Raw genomic sequence first — 18,730 nt, 5'->3', positions numbered from 1 at the left:
ATTAGATGGTGTTTTGAGATCGGTGTCTGTAAATTAACTCTGGAATAAGCCAGTACAAAAAGACATACGCAGAAACTTGACCTTGACATTGTGAGATTATTGTAGGTACCGTAAGTAACTTTCTTTGCAAAGTATTTATACAGCCTATTCGTTTAATTTGTTTTGTCAAAGCGGACTCTATAGAGCTTAGAGACAGCCATGTCATCTGCCAGATCTCATGCTGCTGCCACATGCAGACTCCAGTGCCTGCCGATCCCCCGCTGACAAGCATAGGAAATGCACACTGCTCATTCCATTCAGAAGAAAGGCAGCTCTGCACACATCCTATAGTGGAATTACAGGTAAACACTCTTACAATCAACAGGACAGAAGAAGATGAAGATTCCATATATAAATTGTTTTAATCAAATTACAAATCATTATTTACAAAACATATAATACAGGTTTGGTTAAGAAGTCTATGACAACACATGCTCCAGAACGCCTTGTCGGATCAGCTGCTCACATTTCCATCTCGGCAGAAAATGCTGAAAGTGTAAAGAAGCCAGATAATGTTACCAAACACAAACTGGTCATAGCAGAGAGAATAGAAGCAGCTTTTTACACACTCAAATAATATACTGATATGCAGGGCTGTGGAGTCCGTACAAAAATCATCAGACTCCGACGTTTACGAAACCACCGACTTCAACTCCTGGTACCCAAAATTGCTCCGACTCGGACTCCACAGCCCTGCTGATATGTATTCATTAATACACAGAAAATACACAAGTAAATAGAGCATCAGTTGCAGTTCAGGAGTATGGATGAACACTAATTATACCAAGCTGATGGGGTGATACATGGATAATGTAACATACATACAAAAAGAATGGATAGTGACTCTGGTATACTTACACTCCTAACTTACATGCAAAGATATGCAGTATTTACATGCAAAGCCATGTAGTAACATAAAAGCCATGTAGTAACATAAATCGGATATTTAATAAAGTAAAACCAAACATACAAGCACAAACACCAGTACCAATAGGGAGTATGGAAGTGACAAATCAGTCTACACAAACCTCCAGCAGGAAAAGGCAGGGACTGGACAGCTCAAAACTAACATGTCACTTTGTTAAATTGAACGTAAATCGAAATAAAAAACCTGGTGCTTCTACCAGCCCCCTGCAGCCACTCTGTGCCGTCACTGAGTGATCCTCCAGTCCCATGCACTGCCCCTCTTTCGCCGAGCGACACGGCGACCACTGCGCATGCGCGGTCTTGATCACTCTCCCATTATTGGGAGCTCTCTGAGCATGCGCAGTAGAGATTTCCCTGTACTGCACATGCACAGAGCGCTCCCATCCACAGGAGCGCGATCAGGAAGTGTGTGGACCGGGGCAGCGCATCCAAATTATAGAGGGGCACTGCAAGGGACTGGAGGATTGCTCAGTGACTACGAGGGCGCAGGGTGGCTGCAGCGGGGTGGTAGAAGCCCCAGGTAAGTTACATTTTTTAATTTGATTTAGGTTCACAATAGGGGTGGAGTAACTGCTGCTTTGTAGCTTGGCTTACTGCACTGCAATGCACCACCTATGTGACGTTCACAGTGCGGTACTAGTGTTGTGGTATGGTAGCACACTGCATTCAGCGTGTTACTGCTAAAAACACACATTAACAGGTACAGTGAAGCATACTTTGTACTTGACTGTGACGTAACGCGGCCGTATTCCACTTTCGTTTCTGTTATACTAAATACCTAGCCTAAGGGTGCTTTTACACTACATCAGTTGCTCTCCATTATGACTGAAAGGCCAACTGATTTTCAGAGTAATGTCCATGTTTCCCAATGGCTCAGTTCCCACTATATCAAACAGGAGAAGAAAGAAGCGGAACTCCGGGCACCTTCCGTCCAGATTTTTTTATTTGCAGTGATATCAGAATAGATGGCTTGTCAGTGGCACATCCATATTGTGGATCGTCAGGTGATGATGAGATGGAGGTGGGGGGGTGCCGGGCACCAGATGGGGCTTGCGACGGCCGTTTCGCGTCTCACTAGACGCTTGGTCACGCTGCTCTAATACCAATACTCCAATATAATAGGTATTGGAGCACAGCGTGACCAAGCGTCTAGTGAGACGCGAAACGGCCATCGCAAGCCCCATCTGGTGCCCGGCACCCCCCCACCTCCATCTCATCATCACCTGACGATCCACAATATTGATGTGCCACTGACAAGCCATCTATTCTGATATCACTGCAAATAAAGAATATGGGCGGAAGGTGCCCGGAGTTCCGCTTCTTTCTTCTCCTGTTTGATGGTATGCAAATCTTTCTTCACCATATCCGTTGTGCACACGTCCAAGCAGAAAAGGGATTCAGGAAACCGTCGGTGACTTGTTGAGAACTTTTCAGCCTTTATGATACTCGCACTGTCCACATATGTCAATGCAGGGAGTGCCACTCAGAGCTTTTTCTTCATAGTCCACATATCAGTTCCCACTATAAGCATTTTAACAATGCACTGCTATGGAAAGTTAAAACGCATCAAATTTTCAGTGTACAATATAGTGTGAAAGAAGCCTTAGGCTCCGTTTACACTGCAAGGCAAAATGGATGATCGACAGATCCTAGATTATTATTAGGATCTGTTCACACTGTCAATTAGGAACGGATCTGTTTCAGTAACCAGACCACAAAATCCTGACTGCACGATCCATCTGGATGTCTTATACGTTTCCCATACAAGCCTATGGTGGAAACACAACTGCTTTGGGGGCATTTTAAATGCCGTTCAATGTAATCTGAGCCTAACTGATAATGGGCAAGGAACTCTGGCAGCAATGTTCAAAGTAAAGATTCATTGCTTAGGGTTGCCTCCCTATGTTGAAGTGACCAAAAAGAACAGGGACAATTTTTGTTAGCACGTGGGCTGTAAATAAAAATAAAATAAAAAAACACTGACTGGGTTTGCGTGTAAAACAATCCACTGACACAAAGAGACTTCAAGTACATTACAATGAAGTTCTAGCGTTTTTACAAGTGATGCATCTTATTCAGCAGAGTGTAGTCGATTAAATAAACTTTTATCAGTGAATCAATACCTGACTATTCTTCTTGAGCAGAATTGTTGTGCCGTCTTCAATTTCAAACTCCCCATAATCTCTCAAGCACCGTACCTGAAGAAAGCATTCACAAAGATGCCCATTATAGATCAGAGTAAGCAGGATGATAACAACCTAATTCTAGACATAGCAATGACTGAATATTAAGTCTGTTACACACATATCTAACTTTGACTGGCCAATTTCACCACCTCCATGTAGTATGAGGGCCAGCAGATTTTGTGAGAATGTATACAATGAACAGAGGCGCCAAAAGTATAAAATTAGATTAAATGAGCTTAAAAAACAACTTAATTGGCAAAAATGAAGGAGGAAGTGGTGGTCTTACCTCCCTCAAGCAGACACGACAACGACTGCGATTCAAACAGTCAAAAACATTTATTAGAAACTCCCAAAAAATTGCACCGTGTTTCGCAGGCTCAATCCCGCTTCATCAGGCAATACAGGAAGGAGTGTCAAGCGATCAAGTTAAGCGCCTCTGAGAGTAATTCATGGCTAATTTTACTCTGGAAAAAACATAAGTCTTACCTGTAATATGTTTAAAGCGAACTTTAAGTAAAAAAAAAAAAAATTACTTTTACTCACCTGGGGCTTCCAATAGCCCCCTGCAGCTGTCCGGTACCCTCGCGTGTCCCTCCGATCCTCGTGTCCCCGCCGGCAGCCACTTTCTGTTTCGCCGTCAGGAGCCAACAGGCTGGGAACGCGAGTGATTCTTTGCGTTCCCAGCCACAATTGCGCCCTCTATGCTGCTATATGCTTCATGCCATATGCTATAGCAGCATAGAGGGCGCAATTGTGGCTGGAAACGCGAAGAATCACTCGCGTTCCCAGCCTGTCGGCTCCTGACGGCGAAACCAGAAGTGGCTGCCATCGGGGACACGAGGATCGGAGGGACACGAGGATCGGAGGGACACGAGGATCGGAGGGACACGAGGATCGGAGGGACACGAGGATCGGAGGGACACGAGGATCGGAGGGACACGGCGAGGGCACCGGACAGCTGCAGGGGGCTATTGGAAGCCTCAGGTGAGTAAAAGTCATTTTTTTTTTTACTTTAGGATCACTTTAAATATATTTTAAAATTTTGATCCACTACTGTACGCTGTGGCAATACAAAGGACAACAGACATGTATGTATGCATGTATGTATGTATGTATGTATGTATGTATGTATGTATGTATGTATGTATGTATCTTATTTACTCCTAGGAGATAATTTTTCATTTTCTGTTTTAAATAACTTTTCAGCATTGCTATAGTGATGGGCATGTCTAGGAGAACTCATGGAGAAGCATGTGATCAGTTTGGTCGGGTGATATTTAAGTCTCCGATTTGCTAGTCATGATCATGTGCTAAAGCAGGGTGTGATCACAGCAAATCAGAGCTTTGCAAATCTATCATCACATGCTTCTCCATGAGTTCTGCGAGACAGGACCATCACTACTCTGCAACTGAAAATACCAAAACGTAGGTGAAAAAGTACTGTCAAAATTACTGCTAGTATTTTCTTGTTTGCTGGTGGTTTGAAAGGAATGTTACCAATAACAGTGTGAAAATATAAGCTAACAGAAAACTCAGGAGAAAAAAATGAATTGAGAAAGGGCCAAAGAGTCCATAAACTGCAGGGCCGTTTTTGGAACCAACAGAAGACAATACTAGAAAATGCAAGACAACAGTACATAGGTAATAATGTGTCAACTTTTAACCACACACACCATGTGCCAGTGGGTATAACTTGCCACTCAGTGCAAAACCACAGACTTCCTTAAATATGCCGCTCACCAGATTGACACCACCGCTTTCAGGTGGGTCATGCGTTTAATGAAAATCTGGGGTTCTACTCTTTAATTTTCCTTTCACATATGGCTGTCTCGCAATGTGGCGACATCGAGACACGTCAATGGAAATGGCCCAATTCTTTCTCTGGTCAGTAATCACGGCTTTGTCACCAGATATTCAGATCAGAGTCTGTGCACTTTAAGAAAGGCTACTGGGCTTGTCCACCAAAGAGAGGTCCAAGAACAGATAGCAATACACACAATGTAATTTAACACCCGCTTGGCTATTAGCTGTATCGGATTAAAGTATCCAAATATTACTCTCATTTCCAGCCGCTGTACTGCGAGTCATGCTAACTGCGTAATAAAGGTACCGGTAATACTGCCAATGCGCTGTCTGTGCACAGCAGTATTAAACGATTTTGTAAATCAACCCCTATTAGTGCTAAAAAGTTTTTGTCTGTCAGGAAAACCTTTCACTGCACTTCACCGAGGGAACTCACCTCTATATAAAGGCTTTTAGGTGGCTTCATGTCCTGTGTAATATCCAGGCCTTCCTCACCTCCCAGAGACCTCATGTATGTAGCCAGCGATTTCTTGTACTGATTAAACCAGTCAGTCTATTTGGGGAACAGAAAACAGGAGAATGTTTATATGCTAAACATAAGTCCTTCTCCAGCGCTAGGAGATTGCTATAGCGAGTCTGCACTTTAATTCCTTTATTTTAATAATGTAAATCAGTGTCTGTCTGGGCTACTTAGCGTAAAAATGACATCTGCCACTGCTTGAGCCCTAAGGTGAAATGTGGGGAAATGGACAGCGAACATATTTTATTAAAGCTTTGTGAAAATCTGAAGATTGGTTTGGGGAAAACGGGTAATCTTGATAAAACAATTGTTTATATTGCTATGCTGATAAGTGACCAAATAAAGTTATCTGCCCTGCAGTCAACCTCATGGCCTCCCAGGTTTCCCCAGTCTGACAATGCATCCGATAACACGGATAAGTGTATTGTCCGGCCCACTGTACATACATTTCAGATCGCGTCTAAGATTCTTTATATATATATACACACACACACACAGATGAGCATTGGCTAAGGTTACTGAACCCTCTGTATGGATTCCTTGTGAAGGTATCCTTCAGAAATGAAATCATGTTTATTGTAGGATACCGTTTTTAGTATTTATAATCAAGAGTGTTCCACTGCAATTCTATGAATAAGCGGCCATTCTAGGGTCGTGAAACGTGCTTTAGTGTGTTTTTACATGGATTGTATACCTGTCTAGTAAGGACTGTCATATTAAAAGTTACATTTTATAATATTTTAATACAATTTTGGGCATTTAAACATGCATTTTTTTTTTTAAAATAATTCTTTTAAGTGTCCTCAGCAATTAGATCGCACCTTGGGAAGATACAGCAGTGGCTGGAGAACTCAACAGGAAGAACGCTTAAAGCAATCATCATCGGATACATACCTTAAGAGAGGAAAGCCTCCGGATCCTACTGAGGCTTCCCTTGCTGATCTAATGCCCCCTGTTGTTTAGTGCAGGCACATCAGGGCCATGCAGCTCTACTTCCTGAAGTATTCGCGCAAGCCCGTCTGCACATGTGCAGTACCATGGATCCAGCTTACTACACATGCGTGGACGGGCTGGGTTGGCTATTGTCCGGCCACGCCAGAGGAAGAAGAGCTGCGTGGCCCCAATAGGATATGGCGTCTATGCTTTGTTGCTAATCTTTTGGGGGGCAATGCAGCAGGGAGGGACACCTCAATAGGATCCCTCTCTTTAGATAAATATTTATTTTTGTACCTGAGCTTCGTACACACATCCAATTTTGATTGATCAATTTTACCACTACCATGTAGTAGGAGTGCCTACACAATCTGCTCATACTACTCAAGATCTGTTGACCCTCATACTACATGGAGGTGGAAAAATTGGTCAGTGACTGGCCAATCATAATTGGAAGTGTGTACCAGGCTTTAGATGCACATGCTGTAAATTGTTGGACATCTTAAAAGCTCTTTTGGGTGGGACTTGGGTGGCAATATGCCATATAGTACACAATAATGCATTTCTTGTAGTAACAGAACAGCACAAACAATGCTGGAAAATGTGTACATTTTTACAATGCAACATTTTTTTTCTACCCCAATCGCCCACTATGTACTCAGTAAATGTCAGCTGACGCCTCTGGATAGAATCATTTTTAATATTGAGGGAACTAGTTAAATAAGAATTACATATTTGCATTACGATTGTTCATGGAAGGATAACAAGCAAGTGATCCCCCCTAATTCCCTATAAAACCTTTCTGAAATAGTGAAATGGCCCGATGGCTGCTATACATGGAAACAGGAAAGCAGTCGCACATTTTGCAGGTACTAGTAAATGCTGCATAGAAATGTGTACCATCTTTATTATTGGATTATATATATATATCTTGCAAAGGGGATTTCTTATCTACAAGAGAGAGATCTGTTTTATGTCAAAGTAAATCTGAAGGAAAAAAAAAAAAAGGACTAGTTTAAGAAAAGGGATTGCTTTGGGACCTAATGAGCCTTCCTGTGCCCTTCACGGTCCCCGCATTCCAGCGCTGGATCCCTAGTTCAAATACCCCAGTGTGGGAGGCTTTGGAAGTATGGAGCAGCCCATGGGCTCCAGAAGACTTCCAAAGATGCGGTCAGGGGTAGAGAGCTAACCAGGCAAGCCAGTGCAGGAACAATGGGACCGGGAGAGGAGCGGGAAAGGTTTTATAGGACACAGAGACTTCCCTCTCCTTAGGTGAGTATTTTTTATTATATTCACTTCAGACTCCCTTTAAAAAAAGATTTTACAAGGACATATAACTGAAAAAAATCCCAAAACAAATAAACCTCTTCAGCAGACATATGGAACCTCAGGGCATTAGGGAGCACGCTGCCATACTCCCATCGGAGGGCTCGGATCCGCAGCAAACGATCGTAGCTGAAAATAGTAATAAATCAAAAACTAGTTAAAAATGTAAGAGATAATTCACCGCCATTTGCAAGCTGAAGAGCCCATTTAATAGAAAGCATTTTGGTACTTAAAGAGACACTGAAGCGAAAAAAAAAATGATGATATTATGATTTGTATGTGTAGCACAGCTAAAGACCCATACACACGGAGGATTTCCGCGGACGGGTCGTTTGAACGTCCCGTCGTTCGCCCGCTAAATCGGGCGTGTGTACAGGCTGTCGTTCGCTTGATAAGGGTGAGTTTGAGCGATCCGCCGGGCAGAAATCCGACGTGTGTATGGGCCTTTAGAAATAAACCATTAAGATCAGATACATCAGTGTAATTGTTTCCAGTACAGGAAGAATTGAGAAACTCCAGTTGTTATCTCTATGCAAACAAGCCATTAAGCTCTCCGACTAAGTTAGCCGTGGAGTGGGCTGTTATCTGACTTATTATCTCAACTGTTCCTGGACTATTTACTTTTCCTCTGCTAGAGGAGAGGTCATTACTTCACAGACTGCTCTGAAAGACTCATTTTGAATGCTGAGTGTTGTGTAATCTGCACATATTATAGAATGATGCAATGTTAGAAAAAAAACTATATACCTGAAAATAAAAGTATGAGAATATTTTCTTTGCTGCTAATCTTCTAGTAATTATTCATAGTACACAACCAATTCACTATATCATATTTTTTTTTTTCGCTTCAGTGTCTCTTTAAAGTGCCACAGGTTCAAACATGAGTAATATACACTGGAAATATAAAACATAATCATTGCCTACCTACAGTGAGGACTAGACTACACGTCTATATTATTAGTTCCAGAGAATGAAATAGATGTAAAAAGAACTGAATATACACGAGACAGTATTTTCAAAAAAATACTGAATAGCATGTGGTAAGTGTTTTAAACAAGGTTGCTGTGCTTCTCTTTCTTTACAAATGTAATGCTGAAACACTAAGGGACTAATTTATAAAACAGTGTTAAAAATGCTATTTGTCAGTACCCAATACTCTACTTGTAATAGGGCATTCCCCTACATTTATTCACATGCTGTAACCAGGTGATGCTTTGAAAATGGTAGGTCCATGAGCATCAGAGCATCCTGTGCAGCATAGGCTTTAAGCAGGAAATTATGAATGTGATTTTACGCACATTCGATTCAGCGTTTTTGATTTTGTCCTTTGATTTTTCTCCTCTGCTATTCTGTGTCTTGTATGCGATTTTTCCGTTCATACTAATTAAGTTAATTTATATAAGAATGTATCTAATTAACTTCAAAATCAGATGCGATTTTTCTGCATTTACAGCGACTTACAAAACATGCGAATCACACGGAAAAAGAATCATTGCCACACTATTTAAAAACCCATAAAAAAATCAGACCACGCAGGAAATAAATCCTGGGTTAAACACAATGCCATTGAAATACATAAGGGGCTTGAATCACGAAGACAAATAGCATGCCTTGTCAGAGTTAGCACGCTTATCAGAGTAGCATAGAGAGCGCTACGAACTTATGCCTGCTAATTGGCAATGACGAGCGATCCACTCATCCTGCCCTGAGCCCCTGCGGGTCCAATCACTTTAAAGAACATTATCCCCGCACTTTGATTGGCTCAATAGGCTGCCTGTCAAGTTTCCTGTCAAGTGACAGGCAGCCTATTGGGCCAATCAAAGTGCGGGAATAACATTCTTTAAAGTGATTGGACCCACAGGGGCTCAGGGCAGGACGAGTGGGGCTCTCGTTGTCAATTACCAGGCATAAGTTTGTAGCGCCACTATGTTACTCTGATAAGGTGAGTTAACGCTGATAAGGCATGCTATTTGTCTTAGTGAATCAAGCCCAAGATGTGCAAAGCACGTAAAATCGCAATTCCATGCGACACACACAAATTTACATAAGTGTGAACGGGCCCTTACACATTCCGTGAGGACTTTAAATTATATTCACATAAAAGAAAGGAGCGAGTGATGACTTCATAGCTTTGTACTGCATCCAGCAATGAAAACCTAGCGCCCATGGTGCTACGATACAAGCCAAGTAACCTTGAAAACGTATTTAATAGTGCAGGTATTCAATATCAGGAAGATATTGATCATTTAGCTGATCTACCACAAACTGTATAATGTATGCCTGGCTTAAGGGCCATAAATCAATAGACAAGTCACACACTGAAAAAAAAAAAAAAAAAAAAAAAAAAAAAAAAAATCAGATCTGGTCTAAAATATGTCTGCTGCCAAATCAAAAGGAACACACTTTAGATGTGACTTACAGATATGCAACAATGCAGCGTCGATTGCGTAGTAAGCAGCAATGTCTAAATTTAATGGTTGGTATTAATTCACCCCGGCCTTCTGTTTTTGCTTCATTGCTATAATGGAAACATAAATTAAGCAGTTTAGAGAATAAATCTAGTAAAATCCATGATTTCAATAAGAATGTTTAATGGTTGTAGATATGAATGGGAGGAGGTAAGGAAATGTCAGGTAAATAAGCTAAATCAGGCACAGCACCCTCAGAACAGTGGTCTTGCTACATAATGAGGCCACTGACAACAAAGGGCTGCATAATATATTTAGAGATGCTCCTACCCCTATCCTGGTCACTCTGCCAATGGCTGTGGTACCTGTATCCCCCCGTATAAGTACCATTTCCGGTGAACCTCCACTATTGCTAAGAGAAATGAAATCCTTACAGTTCAGCTGTATACATTGTACGGACTAATGGCAAACTTTATTTCAGTCTGCTTCCATGTAACTATGTAAACGTGTAGTTAAAGGCTAATTGCACACTTGGTGAAGTGCGATTGTCCTACAGCAGGGGAGCCCGAAGCAGGAAAAACGCACCATTTCATGTTTAAAGGACCTCTGTCACAAACATCTTGAAATTTAAAATATATGTAAACATACAAATAAGAAGCATGTTTCTTCCAGAGTAAAATAAGCCTTAAAATTACTTTTCTCCTAAGTTGCTGTCACTTACAGTAAGTAGTAGAAATCTGAATGAGTGGGCAGGTTTTGGGCTAGTCCATCTCTCCATAGGGGATTGTCAGCATGGCCTTTAATTCTTTATAAAGACACTTCTTGAAAAAGATTTATACAAAGATGCTGGCCAGCCTCCATGCTCGCTGCACACTTTTTGGCAGTTGGACGGAGCAACTGTCATTCAATAAGTGCTTTTAAAAATAAAGAAATCCCCGAGACTCCCCGTTGAGGGAGATGGGCTAGTCCAAAACATGTCAGTTCTGTCAGAATTCTACCACTTGCTGTAAGTGACAGCTGAGCAACATAAGAAAAAAGTAATTTAAGTCTCATTTTACTCTGGAAGAAATGTACTTCCTATCTGAATGTGTTTATATGTATCTAAAATTTTATGATTTTTTCGATAGTGGTCCTTTAAATAAGCATGTGACAGAGATTTGCATAGTTCCACCCCCTGCTCAGTGACATGCTCCCTGCTGGAGAGGAAGTACACTACTGAATTTATACGATCTGCACATCCACTTCCATTGCATCACAGGTACTATGTGTAAGCAAACCCTTATACTACTACCTGGAATAAACCTAAGGCTGGGTGATAAGCCTGTAGGCTTCTGTACATTCACAGGAATTCAGTGGCTATGTTTGACAGAAGAGAGAATATAAGAAAAGAGAAGGATCATTTCCAAATCCTGGCATCAACCACAACATAAAACTGCATCTTGGCTCTTAGATGATACAGTACAATCCCTTAAAAGTAAACTCCAAGGGACCTGGCCGAGGAGCTCACTACAACAGTAGTTTACTATATATTAATGATTCATCATATTGGACCTTCACAGAGGCGCATGTTTGTGAGCTGGGGTCAGGGTTTACTATAGCCAGAGGTTTACTATATCAGAGTAGACTATAATGAGATTCTACTGTACGAGTCACAACTACTCTCTGTAAGTACTATTGTGCCAGATTTACTTACCTGGTTGTTGTAAAAACTACATTTCCATGAATTTAACCTTACCCTCAATAACTTGTGAAAACCCCACATATCAGAATCTTTTATTTTGCCAAGCACGACTGGGCCGTGCCCGGAATTGGGTTTGGCAAGTACAGGGCTAGTGTGAAAAAGAACAGGACATACAATACAAATACATGCAAGAAGCAAGACAATATAAGGATACAGTTAAGCAATTGGTCACATTTGAACACATTTATATGCAGTCAGGTTAGGTGCTACCAGTCACCACTTGTCAAGGGAGGATGGAGATAGTTTACGGCTGATGGGAAGAAACTGTTCCTGTGCCTTGTGGTCCTGGTGTAGATGGATCGGAATCTCCGGCCTAAGAGAAGTCTACTGAAGAAGCGAAAGCCTGGGTGGGATGGATCATTAGTAATTTTTTGAGCTCTGGAGCGCAGTCTTGAGTTGAAGATTTGATCTAGAAAGGGGAGTGGTTTCCCGATGATTCTCTCCGCTGATCTGATGACCCTCTGCAGTTTGTGTCTGTCACTGGCGGAGGAGCCAGCATACCAGACCAGGATGGAGGAGCAGAGGACAGATTCAATTGTGGCTGTGTAGAAGCTCGTCAGAAGCACGCGGGCCATACCGAACTTCTTCAGTTGGCGTAGGAAAAATAGCCTATGCTGGGCTTTTTTCCCCCCTATCATCGGGAAACCACTCCCCTTTCTGGATCAAATCTTCAACTCAAGATTGCGCTCCAGAGCTCAAAACAATTCTTCTTTCCGAACACTGCTCCTTTACACCGCTTGCACCTGCACCTTCTCTGGCTTTGTCTTCTTTTGAGGCTCATGCTGTCCGCATCTACTCCCCTCACCACTTCCAGGTTGCTGTCATCTACCAGCCTCCTGGACAAGCCTCCTCCTTCATTGACCACTTTTCAACATGGCTTCTCCACTTTCTATCCACTGACATTTCTTCCATCATCATTGGGGACTTTAACATCCCCATAGACACTAACTGTTCCACTACCACAAAATTCCTCACACTCACCTCATCCTATGACCTTTCCCAGTGGTCCTCAACCTCCACCCACAAAGATGGACACACTTTGGACCTAGTTTTTACCCGGCTCTGCCCAGTTTCCACATTTAATAACTCCTTATTCCCCCTTTCAGATCACAATCTCATAACTTTTACAATCAGCCCCTCCCTGCCTCCTCCAGCTACCATAGTGCAGCCATCACGCCTATGCAGGATTTATCGCAACCTCAACCTCTGCTCCCTAGCTGACTCTCTAAAACCCCTGGGCTCCCTGTCATCCTACACTGACCCCGAGTCAGCATCCATCTACTACTCCACCACAGTCACCGCTGTCATGAACACAGCCGCCCCTCTCACCAACTTCCGCCCCCGCCGCATCAACAGACAGCCCTGGCTGACTGAACCCATCAAACAACTGAAAAGACAGTCCAGGGCAGCAGAACGGCAGTGGAGGAAAAGCTCCAATGCAGATGACTTCGCCCACTATAAAAACACGCTGCTGCAGCTCAGGGACGCTCTCTCACTTGCAAAGCAGTCATACTTCTCTACACTCATTTCTTCACAATCCCATAACCCTAAACAACTTTTCAACACCTTCAGCTCTCTTCTCCACCCCCCGCCTCCCCCTACAACCACAAGCTTGTCTGCAGAAGACTTTGCAGCATATTTTGTGAGCAAAATTGAAACACTACAGAACAGCTTTCAAAAGCGACCCTCTTCACCGGTCCAATCACCTCTTTCTTTTTCCTCTCTGCCCGGGAGCTCCCCTACTATCAACTATCCCTCTCCACATAACCACTCAAACCTCCTCCCCGCTAACAATCTTCTCAGCCTTAAAGTGAACCTCCAGACTAAAAATCGACTCAGCAGCACTGAAAAGGCTTGGTGTTTCTTTAACGGTTTCACAGCATCAGAACTTTGTTTCTCTTATACAAGCCTCATTTTTAGCTGCACAGAAAAAAACTGCCAGGGCAGTTTTCCCCTTATGCTGTGCAAAACATGATGGGATTTCTGATGTTGTTGTTCTCGTTCTGCTGTTTTGGTGCAATTTTTTTTTTTACATTTTGAATTTGACATTTGAAGCATAGTGTGTGCAGCTGGGAGGGGTTATAAGGACACAGGACAATTTGAACTGTGTCTCATGCTCCCTGTCACCTCCTTTCAACCAAAAAGATGGCTGCCCCATGACAAAGATGGCAGCCCCCATGAATCACAAACATTTGCCTGTTCTTTTAAAACAGGGTGGGTAAAATATTATATTACCTATCTATTCTAATTAACATAACTAATGTAACTTAATAACAGTATGTTTGTTTAGGCTGAAGTTCCCCTTTAACTGAACAGCGTCTTTCTTCACTAATCTCTAAAGCTAATCTTACTACATGCGCCTCAGATCCTATTTCCTCTCATCTTATGCCCCAGCTCTCCCCCCCCCCCCCCCCCTCATTCCTGCTTTAACAACACTGTTTAACCTTTCCATCTCTACTTCATTTAAACAAGCTATCATAACACCACTAATTAAAAGACCCTCTTTAGACTCTACTGCCCTTTCTAATTACCGCCCAGTCTCTCTCTTTCCCTTTGCCTCCAAACTTCTGGAACGCCACATTTACTCAGAGTTGTCTAACTTTCTCTCTGCTAATTCCCTGTTGGACCCCTTCCAGTCTGGTTTCCACCCTCAACACTCTACGGAAACCGTTCGCACTAAGGTTGCCAATGACCTCCTAGCTGCTAAAGCCAAAGGCAGATTTTCGGTACTAATACTCCTAGATCTGTCCTCTGCCTTCGACACTGTTGATCATACCCTACTTCTCCAGACCCTCTCAACACTGGGAATCAAGGGCCTAGCACACTCATGGCTCAACTCTTACCTGTCTGGACGTTCTTTCATGGTCTCCTATGCCAATACCAACTCCTCTCCACACCCACTGTCTGTGGGAGTACCGCAAGGGTCAGTCCTTGGACCCCTCCTCTTTTCCATTTACACCCATGGCCTGGGACAGATAATAAGCTCTTTTGGGTTTCAATATCATCTCTATGCTGATGACACCCACATTTATTGTTCTGCCCCAGACCTCTCCACACTACTATCAAAAATCCCCGAATGTCTATCTGCTATATCTACATTTATGTCATCCCGCTTTCTTAAACTCAATATGAGCAAAACGGAGATTGTGATATTTCCACCTTCGCTCTCTGTTCCACCTCCCATTGTCACAATCAATGTAGATAACACCCCAATAGCATCAACCCCCAAAGCTCGTTGCCTAGGGGTAACTCTGGACTCTGAGCTCTCCTTTAAACCACATATTAACACTAACTACCTCCTGCTACTTCCATCTCAAAAACATTTCCAGAATCCGTCCCTTCCTTTCACAAGAAGCAACTAAAATGCTTGTGCATGCCCTAATCATCTCCCGTCTTGACTACTGCAACACCCTACTCTGTGGTCTACCAAAAAGCAGACTGGCACCTCTCCATTCCCTACTAAACTCTGCGGCCCGTCTCATCCACCTCTCTTCTAGATCCTCTGAGGCAGCCCCTCTCTGCCAATCCCTCCATTGGCTACCAGTTGCCCAAAGGATCCAGTTTAAACTTCTCACACTTGCATACAAAGCTCTACACAAGCTATCGCCTCCATACATTTCCTCTTTAATCTCCAGATACCTCCCCGCCTGGACCCTCCGTTCCTCACGGGAGACCCTTTTGTCCTCCAGCCTAGTCACCTCCTCTCACTCTCGCATCCAAGACTTCTCACGGGCTGTCCCTCACCTTTGGAATTCCCTCCCTCAGCCGGTTCGTCATGCCACGAGTCTGGAAACCTTCAAACGTACTCTGAAAACACACCTGTTCAGACAAGCCTATAATTTGCTATAAGCAGCACTGAAGGCACACTGGCTCACTGACTAATCCTTGTGTTTCCTTCCCTTTTGTTTCCTTCCCACTACCCTCTAGATTGTAAGCCCGCAAGAGCAGGGACCTCCTCCTAGTGTTTCTCATACTGCTGTTATTTTAACATATGTACATGTACCAACTACATATCAACTATGTATTTATCTATATTTATTCTATTCAATGTCATGACTGTACAGTGTCTTGTATTTCTTATGTATATTTGTTCACCATTATTTGTTTGTATTATGTACAGCGCTACGGAAGATGCTGGCGCTATATAAATAAAAAATAATAATAATAATAGAGATTGTCGTGCCGAGGAGGAGTGCACAGGGAACGTTTTCAACTACTGTGCCATCAATGCTGATCGGGGGTGAAGTGGTAACGCGTTTCCTAAAGTAAACAATCATCTTGACCATTTTTGCAGTGTTCAGGACCAGGTCGTTCTCCCTACACCAGTGGCAAATTCTGTCAACCTGGTGGCGATACACCTGCTCATCATTCCCAGAAATGAGGCCAACAATGGTGGTGTCATCAGCGAACTTGATGACTGACGGAGTTCGCAGTGGACCTGCAATTGTTAGTGTGTAGGGAGAATAGGAACGGTGATAGTACACATCCTTGAGGGGCCCCTGTGTTGGTGGTCCTTGGTTGAGAGATGATAAGGGTCCAGCTTGATGGCCTGGGATCTGTTACTTAGGAAGTCCGTGATCCAGAGGCAAAGGGTAGGGTGGACCCCGAGGGCAGCAAGATTCTCTTGAAGTATTTGGGGGTGGATGGTGTTAAACGCCGAGCTAAAGTCAAGTAGAATGATCCTGGCGTATGAGTCAGGTCTATCCAGGTGTTCATTTACGAGCTCCAGGCAGATGATACTCAACATATTTTTCACCCCCCCCAAGAAAGAGGGAAAAAGTCAGTGCGTCTTATGGTGTGATTGTGGCCATCTCCCCATGCATTACCTCCCTCCGATGTTCTGTATATATGCATGCATGGAGAGTACAGTAACTCGCTCCCATCCTGAAGCAACGGCTCTGTATGTGGCCATGTCCCCATGCTTTCCCTCCCTCCAAAGTGCTGTACAGGTTTATGGCTACGAGGGCCGAGATCCTCACACATTTTTGATACAGCTCAAATGAATTGATGGGTCTGAATCAGGAAAGGTGTGGTCCATCAGGTAGAACACATTCCTTTCTTTCTCAGTCCATCCAAAACACTGGCATGGATCTGGCCCTCCAGGCCTGGAATTCGGCAAGTGGTCTAATCCCTTCCTCACATTACTGACAATACCGGGCTTGGGGGAAGAAGCTCCACAAGATGCCCCTCACCATGGATGTACAAGGTTTAGAAAAAAATTTTCCCTGGTTTTTTTTCTCTAAACATAGGTGCGTCTTCAGATCAGGTGCATCTTATGGTGCAAAAATGTGGGTAAGTCAGGAGCGGGTGGGAAGCATACACACCCACCAGGAGGAGTCTGAGTACTTACACATCTGCTTGATTCTGTTCATACAAGGCTTTCATCTCTTCAAGAACCTGTCTGACTCCATCCTCCTGCAATACACAAGTATAAAAACCACCGCTATTACTAAATCTTCACCAGAACTCATTTACTGATTTTAAAGGACACCTGAAGCGACAGGGATATAGAGGCTGATATATGTATTTCCTTTTAAACAATGCAAATTGCCTGGCTGTCCTGGTGATCCTCTGCTTCTAATACTTTAAAGGGGCCCATACACCTAACGATTTTCCCGCCGAAATACGGCCGTTTCGCTCACAGTGATCGAAATGGGCGTGAAATCGCCGCGCACCCCGCTGACAGAACGATGGATTTCCGTCCGAAATCCATTGTTCCCGTCGATCCATCCGTGCGGAAGATTTTTCTCGGGTCGGGAGTGCAGCGATAGCGCATTCGAATGCCCGACGACCGACGCAATACAGCGGAGATACATTACCTGCTCCGCCGGCGCGAGTCCCGCTGTCACCTCCCGGCTGGCATCTTTTCCACATCACGGCATCCGGCATAACTTCCTGTGTCACTGCAGTGACAGCGGAAGTACAAATAAATAGAGGGCGCTCTATTTGAACTTCCGCTGTCACTGGAGTGACAGAAAGTTATACGCGAATGCCGGATGTGTGATGCGGAAGGTGATGAGAGAAGATGCCAACCGGGAGTCGATGCGGAGAAGATGCCGGGACCAGGCGGAGAAGAAGACAGCTGTGGACCAGGGGACTCGCGCCGGCCGGAACAGGTAATGTATGCAGGGGGAAGGGGGGGTGGGGTGTGGCGGCAGCTCCTCCACAGATTGTGATTAGTTTCAGGCTGAAATCGATTCACAATCTGTTTGCAGAAGGTGGCCATACGATCCCTCTCTGATCAGATTCGATCAGAGAGGGATCTATCTTTTGGTCGAATCTGATGGCAAATCGACCAGTGTATGGCCATCTTAAGCCGTAGACCCTGAACAAGCATGCAGATCAGATACTCTGCAGTGTTCTCCCCAGAAATTTTTTCCAGCCGGGTGGCATAAAAAAGTAGCCGGGTGGCATGAAGAAGTAGCCGGGTGGCGCGAGATGAGAGAATACAGGGCTAGCGCTTCTCTGCACAACTCTGCTAACAGCAGAGGAGGAAGTAAGGTGATGACAGCCGGGTGCTCACCAAAACTAGCCGGGTGGAGCACCCGGCTAAAAGGGCCTGGGGAGAACACTGCTCTGACTGAAGTCTGGCTGGTTTAGCTGCGTTCTTGTTTCAGATGTGTGACTCAGACACTACTGTAGCTAAAGAGACTGGCAGAGTTGCCATGCAACTGGTATTGTTTAAAACAAATACAGTGGCCTGCAAAAGTATTCAGCCCCCTTGAAGTTTTCCACATTTTGTCACATTACTGCCACAAACATGAATCAATTTTATTGGAATTCCATGTAAAAGAACAATACAAAGTGGTGTACAGGTGAGAAGTGGAACGAAAATCATACATGATTC

General features: G+C 43.6%; 1 protein-coding gene across 1 annotated transcript in view; it reads right to left on the bottom strand.

Annotated features, from left to right (window-relative positions):
* Window positions 1-382: 382 nt before the first annotated feature.
* GINS1 (GINS complex subunit 1) overlaps window positions 383-18,730 on the bottom strand; it is a 36,159-nt gene continuing 17,811 nt past the window's right edge. The window contains exons 2-7 of the mRNA XM_068232245.1: window positions 17,234-17,298; window positions 10,154-10,252; window positions 7,773-7,863; window positions 5,392-5,508; window positions 3,090-3,164; window positions 383-527 (exon numbers count right to left, since the gene is read on the bottom strand). Of these exons, the coding sequence (XP_068088346.1) occupies window positions 459-527; window positions 3,090-3,164; window positions 5,392-5,508; window positions 7,773-7,863; window positions 10,154-10,252; window positions 17,234-17,298 (516 nt within the window). The 3' untranslated portion in view covers window positions 383-458. The remainder of the gene's footprint in view (window positions 528-3,089; window positions 3,165-5,391; window positions 5,509-7,772; window positions 7,864-10,153; window positions 10,253-17,233; window positions 17,299-18,730) is intronic.

This window comes from Hyperolius riggenbachi, chromosome 4 (assembly GCF_040937935.1).
Source record: "Hyperolius riggenbachi isolate aHypRig1 chromosome 4, aHypRig1.pri, whole genome shotgun sequence".
NCBI lineage: Eukaryota > Metazoa > Chordata > Amphibia > Anura > Hyperoliidae > Hyperolius > Hyperolius riggenbachi.
Note: the sequence above shows the minus strand (reverse complement) of the source record. Positions and strands in the feature narration are given on the sequence as shown.